At 39.1% G+C, this 8,554-nt stretch overlaps 1 protein-coding gene across 1 annotated transcript; it reads left to right on the top strand.

Moving 5' to 3' along the window:
- The first annotated feature begins 4,677 nt into the window (after window positions 1–4,677).
- On the top strand, window positions 4,678–6,367 carry LOC136785804 (testis-specific gene A8 protein-like). Its single transcript, XM_066747085.1, has 4 exons — window positions 4,678–4,810; window positions 5,416–5,883; window positions 5,956–6,081; window positions 6,149–6,367. Exons 1-4 carry the CDS (start codon window positions 4,784–4,786, stop codon window positions 6,365–6,367), a joined length of 840 nt encoding a protein of 279 aa, XP_066603182.1. The 5' UTR covers window positions 4,678–4,783.
- Window positions 6,368–8,554: the final 2,187 nt, after the last annotated feature.

An 8,554-nucleotide genomic window follows, 5' to 3' on the forward strand; every position in this document is an offset into this window, starting at 1 on the left:
AATTATGTTGCCTTAAGAACAATTGCGCATGATAGCTATTTGGCAGTGCATGTAAAAACATTTATTATTTATTTTAATAAGAGCAGCGTATACCGGGTGTCGCGCAAGTTCAGAGCGTCTCGCTAGCGAAACTTGCTGCTGGAAAGTCGCTGCCAACTTCAGCGTCATTTAAAATTTTTTCAGATTTTTCAAACTAAACATGAGATTGTACGACCCATAACATAACACACTGCTTTTATCTTTTCTCTCATTCCCTCCCACGCAATTGACGCACGACAGACGTGTATCTGCTTCTCGACTAGCCTGTGGGAGGGGAAAGAAGGGAGTGCAGAACAGCGTTTTATGATTTCGACTCGTGCAGCCTTTTTTTTGTTTGGAAAAATCAGAAAATAATTTAGCGTATTCCTCATGTAATATACTTTCAGGTATAGCAAGAGAAACGCTGGGATCAAAAATTTGGCTGTCAAAAATGAATAAAAGTTACACAGTGTTTCATTGGAGAAGGACGAACGTAAGGCTTCGTGTTTCGCTCTATTTCCTGCTAAAAAATTCAAAAATAATGAAGAATATGAAGATGTACTAGAAAGTAGAGATTATTTCCTACATTTACGCTCAAAAAATCATGTATTAATCAATTTTTACAGATCAGCTGTTGTTGGGAAGAGAGTGATGCGTGCCGTTGTACCTCTGTCCTTCTTCAATTAACTCTCTGTTACATTCAAACATTTTTCACAGCCAAACTATTAATTCCAGCGACTTCATTTTCATTTTAGTCGAAAATATGGTAAATGAGGAACACGCCAAATTAATTTCAGATATTTCCAATCAATAATGTGCCTGTACGAGACGAAAACATAAAACGCTGCTCTGCAATCCCTTCTTTCCCCTTCCCACAGGCTAGTCGTGAAGCAGAATCACGCTCACCGTGCGTCGCCTGCCTGGGAGGGAAAGAGAGAAGAAATGAAAGCAGTGTGTTATTTTTATCGGTCGTACATGCTCATTTTCAGTAGGAAAAATATGAAAAAATTGTTGCATGTTCCTCATTTATTTTACTTTCAGGTAAAACAAGAAAGAAGTCGCTAGGATTAATAGTTTGACTGTGAAAATTGATAGAATGTAACAGATAGTTGATTGAACAAGTACAGACGAACTACGGCACGCGTCACTCTTTTTCCGACAACAGCTGATTTATGAAAATTGATAAATACATGATTTTTTTAGCGTAAATGTAGGAAATAACATCTACTTTCCAGTACATCTTTATATTCGTAATTATTTTTGAATTTTTGAGCTGGAAAAAGAGCGAAACATGAAGCATTATGTTCATCCTTCTTCAATCAACACTGTGTAACTTTTAATGATTTGTCAAAGCCAAACTATTGATCCCAGCGATTTCTCTCTTGCTATACCTGAAAGTATATTACATAAGGAATACGCTAAATTATTTTCAGATTTTTCCAAACAAAAAAAAGGCTGCACGAGTCGAAATCATAAAACGCTGTTCTGCACTCCCTTCTTTCCCCTCCCACAGGCTAGTCGAGAAAAAATCTGAAAAAATTTTAACATGTTCCTCATTTTCCATACTGTCAAGTAAAACAAGAATGACATCCCTCTGACTTATAGTATGCCTGTGAAAAATGTTTAAATGTTACACAGAGTTGATTCAAGAAGGACAGAAACAAGTCTAAGGGAATCTTTCTGCATAAAAACCTTGACCTAATGCCCATTTCATACCTGCAATGTTTCATTATTTTCAGTGACCTTCCATTCTTTTCCTCACTGAAATACTCGCTCTCTCTCTCTCACTCACCCTCCACCTGTCAAAAGGTCTCCTTTCCAACTATTCTTGTGCCCCATCCCTGTACTACCTACCCAGTCTTGTGTCAAATTCTACCTTGTTCACCATTTCTCTCTCTCCTTTGTAAGCCCTTCCCCTCTATTATCCATGTTCACTTGTCACTACCGCAGCTGGACAAATATATAGCAAAATCTCTATTGCACATAAAGATTGAAAAAAGGATAATGGAAGAATCTTTATGTACAATAGAGATTTTGCTATATATTTGTCCAGTTATAATAGTAATAGTTGAACATGGATAATAGAAGGGAAGGGCTTACAAAGGAGAGAGAGGGAGAAATAGTAAGCATCCTAGAATTTGATACAAGACTGGCTGCGTAGTAAAGAGATGGGGTACACGAAAAGTTGGAAAGGACACCTTTTGACAGGTGGAGGGTGAGTGAGTGAGAGAGAGAGCGAGTATTATAATGAGAAAAAGAATGAGAGGGCACTGAAAATAATGAAAGATTGCAGGTATGAAATGAGGAGGAGGAATAGCTGGTGATGGAAGAAGGTTTCCTTACACCTGTTCCTTTCTTTCCTTCCTGCGTCACCAGCTATACCTTCTCCTTATTTCATACCTATAATGTTTCACTTTTTTCAGTGACCTTCCATTCTTTTACTCACTGAAATACTCGCTCTCTCTCTCTCACTCACCCTCCACCTGCCAAAAGGTCTCCTTTCCAACTATTCTTGTGCCCCATCCCTGTACTACCTACCCAGTCTTGTGTCAAATTCTACCTTGTTCACCATTTCTCTCTCTCCTTTGTAAGCCCTTCCCCTCTATTATCCATGTTCACTTGTCACTACCGCAGCTGGACAAATATATAGCAAAATCTCTATTGCACATAAAGATTGAAAAAAGGATAATGGAAGAATCTTTATGTACAATAGAGATTTTGCTATATATTTGTCCAGTTATAATAGTAATAGTTGAACATGGATAATAGAAGGGAAGGGCTTACAAAGGAGAGAGAGGGAGAAATAGTAAGCATCCTAGAATTTGATACAAGACTGGCTGCGTAGTAAAGAGATGGGGTACACGAAAAGTTGGAAAGGACACCTTTTGACAGGTGGAGGGTGAGTGAGTGAGAGAGAGAGCGAGTATTATAATGAGAAAAAGAATGAGAGGGCACTGAAAATAATGAAAGATTGCAGGTATGAAATGAGGAGGAGGAATAGCTGGTGATGGAAGAAGGTTTCCTTACACCTGTTCCTTTCTTTCCTTCCTGCGTCACCAGCTATACCTTCTCCTTATTTCATACCTATAATGTTTCACTTTTTTCAGTGACCTTCCATTCTTTTACTCACTGAAATACTCGCTCTCTCTCTCTCACTCACCCTCCACCTGCCAAAAGGTCTCCTTTCCAACTATTCTTGTGCCCCATCCCTGTACTACCTACCCAGTCTTGTGTCAAATTCTACCTTGTTCACCATTTCTCTCTCTCCTTTGTAAGCCCTTCCCCTCTATTATCCATGTTCACTTGTCACTACCGCAGCTGGACAAATATATAGCAAAATCTCTATTGCACATAAAGATTGAAAAAAGGATAATGGAAGAATCTTTATGTACAATAGAGATTTTGCTATATATTTGTCCAGTTATAATAGTAATAGTTGAACATGGATAATAGAAGGGAAGGGCTTACAAAGGAGAGAGAGGGAGAAATAGTAAGCATCCTAGAATTTGATACAAGACTGGCTGCGTAGTAAAGAGATGGGGTGCACGAAAAGTTGGAAAGGACACCTTTTGACAGGTGGAGGGTGAGTGAGTGAGAGAGAGAGCGAGTATTATAATGAGAAAAAGAATGAGAGGGCACTGAAAATAATGAAAGATTGCAGGTATGAAATGAGGAGGAGGAATAGCTGGTGATGGAAGAAGGTTTCCTTACACCTGTTCCTTTCTTTCCTTCCTGCGTCACCAGCTATACCTTCTCCTTATTTCATACCTATAATGTTTCACTTTTTTCAGTGACCTTCCATTCTTTTACTCACTGAAATACTCGCTCTCTCTCTCTCACTCACCCTCCACCTGCCAAAAGGTCTCCTTTCCAACTATTCTTGTGCCCCATCCCTGTACTACCTACCCAGTCTTGTGTCAAATTCTACCTTGTTCACCATTTCTCTCTCTCCTTTGTAAGCCCTTCCCCTCTATTATCCATGTTCACTTGTCACTACCGCAGCTGGACAAATATATAGCAAAATCTCTATTGCACATAAAGATTGAAAAAAGGATAATGGAAGAATCTTTATGTACAATAGAGATTTTGCTATATATTTGTCCAGTTATAATAGTAATAGTTGAACATGGATAATAGAAGGGAAGGGCTTACAAAGGAGAGAGAGGGAGAAATAGTAAGCATCCTAGAATTTGATACAAGACTGGCTGCGTAGTAAAGAGATGGGGTACACGAAAAGTTGGAAAGGACACCTTTTGACAGGTGGAGGGTGAGTGAGTGAGAGAGAGAGCGAGTATTATAATGAGAAAAAGAATGAGAGGGCACTGAAAATAATGAAAGATTGCAGGTATGAAATGAGGAGGAGGAATAGCTGGTGACAGAAGAGCTACTGTCATGGAAAAATATATTAAAATAAGAGAGAAAAAGATAGAGAGAAATGAAAACATAAAGAAAAAATGGAGTAATTACTCACCTATTACGCCAATCTAACCAGGAACCACTAAATAGAATTATTCACTCACAAAATCACTTTTTAAATAAAACTGCACACTGCACTGAAAGACTTTTAAATCACGTCTACGTCACGCACGCATACCACACACAATTGAAGTTGTCACCACTGTAGACATTATAGGGAAATCGCGAATTATGGGTAATATTGGGTAACCGATGAACGCCCCCCCTCCCACCTGCGGTGAAGAGCATTATTAGTTCCGTTTGAATCACACCAGTGAGAGGATCGTGTGTGCAATCGAGTCCATCATCAATGTCGGAAGGAAGTGCAAAGAAAATGGTAAGTGTTCTTTATAATTCTTATTCCGCGAGTGAAGTAGCTGTAAATAAAAACCTGAAAATAAGAAAAAAGTGTTATAAAATATATTCAGTGTTTCATATATTTCTGTCCTTTTTACAACTTCTTATATCTAATTTTTGTAGACTTGTAATAAGTATGCAAAGAATAGATATAAGAAGCTGTACAAAAGACAGAATGAAACAATGAACATATTTTACACAAAGCCGAAATCAGACCATACTTTTTCTCGTGCTGGATTACTTGATGAATTAAAATGTTGTTTACTGATTGGTTATAATAATGCAAATATCCAATCAGCAGTCACCATTCTAAATTCAGCAAGCAATTCAGTACGAGAAAAAGCATCGTCCGATTTCGGATTTAGTTATATTAATTATTAAAATTTTATATCCATGTAATGGCAATAATATGTACAACCTTCAAAGAGTCGCAAATGTGGTTTCAGTTACGCTGTGAATGTAAACAATATCTAACATAATGTTTACATTCACAGCGAACTTCGAAACACAAAAGCGACTCTTCGAAGATTGTACATATTATTGCCATCGTCGTTATTTACTACAAATGATATTGTTTTTTTTCAGAATACGCGACGCTCGAGGACCCCCTCAAGAAGTAAGGAGTTTCCCCCCTTACCATCGCCGAAGAATTCCACTTCGGCCACGACTGGGTCGCGGAGAGGGCCTAAAAAGGCCTCGCCTCCGCTGCCATCTACCAGGTGGGTGCAATGGGTGCCACCTCCACCACCACCACAAGCCATCGCCGACGCCGCTGCACCTCCGCCACAAGCCGCCGCTGCACCTCCGCCACAAGCCGTCGCTACACCTCCGCCACAAGCCGCCGCTGCACCTCCGTCACAAGCCGCCGCTGCACCTCCGCCACAAGCCGCCGCTGCACCTCCGCCACAAGCCGCCGCTGCACCTCCGCCACAAGCCGCCGCTGCACCTCCGCCACAAGCCGCCGCTGCACCTCCGCCACAAGCCGCCGCTGCACCTCTGCCACAAGCCGCCGCTGCACCTGGACCATCCAGGACTAAGAATCCGGAGGAAAAAGTGAGTACCTACCATTTTGTGTTATATTTATTTAAATTAATTCTTTTTTTAAATTAAAATTTCAATTTTCAGGAGAAAGCTCGCCTCAAGAGGCAAAAATACCGCCAAGGGCGGTCTAAAAGATTGGCCGCTGCCGCCGCCGCTGCTGGGGCAGCCGAAAAGAAGAGCCGCCGCGCCAAAAAAACCTCCAACGTAGCTGTAAGTAAAAAAATCACTCAATTTCATTATTTATTGAAACATATTCTAACGATCTGACTATTTACAGATGAGGAGCTTCTCACTCCAATCCATGGAGGTCCAGCCTCCACCGCAGCCAACGGCAGTCCACCACCACCACCACTACCAGCAGCAGCAACAGCCACATTACCCCATGTGCTATAACACCCCCCCTACATTCATGCAGCCCCCCAATTTAGTTTATGGGATGCCCCCCCCCGTTAGCAACTATTACCCCTTTATTCCTAATTATCAAATGTACAGATAAATAAAACATTGTATATTTTAAATTAATTGACTCTTAATTTCAAAACCTTCAAAGCTTCTTTTGCAGGTAATAAGGAAAACATGCAGGAGATCCGTCTGTCCTTCGTCAACCAACGATGAATAACATTCAAACATTTTTTATAGCTAAACTATTAATCCGAGCGTCTTCTTTCTTGTTTTAGTCGCAAATATGGTTAATGAGGAACACGCTATATTAATTTCAGATTTTTCTCATGAAAAATGTGTCTGTACGAGTCGAAATCATAAATATTGCTTTTGCCTCTCCCTTCTTTCCCCCCCTCAAAGGCTAGTCTAGTAGCAGATTCACGTTCACCGTGCGTCGTGTGCCTGGGAGGGAAAGAGAGAAGAGACAAAAGTAATGTTTCATGAGTTTCGGTCGTACAGGCTCATTTTTGATGGGAAAAATCTGAAATTAATTCAGCATCTTCCTCATTTACTATGTTTTCGACTAAAACAGGAAAGAAGTCGTTCGGATTAATAATTTGGCTGTGAAAAATGTTTGAATGTTGCATAGTATCGATTGAACAAGGACAGACGTACTACGGCACGCGTTACTCTCTTTCCATCATCAGCTGATCTCTCAAAATTGATAAATATATGAATTTAGGATCGTAGATAGAGAAAATAACATCTACTTTAAAATAAATGCTTATTTTCTTGAACATTTCTTCGATTTTTACCAGGAAACACAGCGAGGCATCAAATAGTTCGTTTATCTTTCTTCAACCAACGATGAATAACATTCAAACATTTTTTATAGCTAAACTATTAATCCGAGCGTCTTCTTTCTTGTTTTAGTCGCAAATATGGTTAATGAGGAACACGCTATATTAATTTCAGATTTTTCTCATGAAAAATGTGTCTGTACGAGTCGAAATCATAAATATTGCTTTTGCCTCTCCCTTCTTTCCCCCCCTCAAAGGCTAGTCTAGTAGCAGATTCACGTTCACCGTGCGTCGTGTGCCTGAGAGGGAAAGAGAGAAGAGACAAAAGTAATGTTTTATGAGTTTCGATCGTACAGGCTCATTTTTGATGGGAAAAATCTGAAATTAATTCAGCATCTTCCTCATTTACTATATTTTCGACTAAAACAGGAAAAAAGTTGGTCGGATTAATAGTTTGGCTGTGAAAAATGTTTGAATGTTACAAAGTGTCGATTGGACAAGGACAGACGAACTACGGCACGCGTTACTCTCTTTCCAACAGCAGCTGATCTCTCAAAATTGATGAAAATATGAATTTAAGATCGTAGATGTAGAAAATAACATCTACTTTAAAATAAATGCTTATTTTCTTGAAGATTTATTCAATTGTTACTAAAAATCACAGCGAGGCATCAAATAGTTCGTTTATCTTTCTTCAACCAACGATGAATAACATTCAAACATTTTTTATAGCTAAACTATTAATCCGAGCGTCTTCTTTCTTGTTTTAGTCGAAAATATGGTTAATGAGGAACACGCTATATTAATTTCAGATTTTTCTCATGAAAAATGTGTCTGTACGAGTCGAAATCATAAATATTGCTTTTGCCTCTTCCTTCTTTCCCCGTCGCTAGCGAGTCGAGTAGCAGATTCACGTTCACCGTGCGTCGTGTGCCTGGGAGGGAAAGAGAGAAGAGACAAAAGTAATGTTTCATGAGTTTCGGTCGTACAGGCTCATTTTTGATGGGAAAAATCTGAAATTAATTCAGCATCTTCCTCATTTACTATGTTTTCGACTAAAACAGGAAAGAAGTCGTTCGGATTAATAATTTGGCTGTGAAAAATGTTTGAATGTTGCATAGTATCGATTGAACAAGGACAGACGTACTACGGCACGCGTTACTCTCTTTCCATCATCAGCTGATCTCTCAAAATTGATAAATATATGAATTTAGGATCGTAGATAGAGAAAATAACATCTACTTTAAAATAAATGCTTATTTTCTTGAACATTTCTTCGATTTTTACCAGGAAACACAGCGAGGCATCAAATAGTTCGTTTATCTTTCTTCAACCAACGATGAATAACATTCAAACATTTTTTATAGCTAAACTATTAATCCGAGCGTCTTCTTTCTTGTTTTAGTCGCAAATATGGTTAATGAGGAACACGCTATATTAATTTCAGATTTTTCTCATGAAAAATGTGTCTGTACGAGTCGAAATCATAAATATTGCTTTTG

This window comes from Prorops nasuta, unplaced genomic scaffold (assembly GCF_024137725.1).
Source record: "Prorops nasuta isolate Cenicafe-Biocafe unplaced genomic scaffold, Cenicafe_Pnas_1.2 PNAS00003, whole genome shotgun sequence".
NCBI classification, from domain to species: domain Eukaryota; kingdom Metazoa; phylum Arthropoda; class Insecta; order Hymenoptera; family Bethylidae; genus Prorops; species Prorops nasuta.

What these genes read in the sequence shown, in the direction of transcription:
- LOC136785804 (XM_066747085.1), top strand. Translation starts at nt 4,784, where the DNA reads ATGTCGGAAGGAAGTGCAAAGAAAATG. An exon ending in CTAAGAATCCGGAGGAAAAA is followed by an intron (nt 5,884 to 5,955) that starts GTGAGTACCTAC and finishes TTCAATTTTCAG; the next exon opens with GAGAAAGCTCGCCTCAAGAG. An exon ending in AAAAAACCTCCAACGTAGCT is followed by an intron (nt 6,082 to 6,148) that starts GTAAGTAAAAAA and finishes GACTATTTACAG; the next exon opens with ATGAGGAGCTTCTCACTCCA.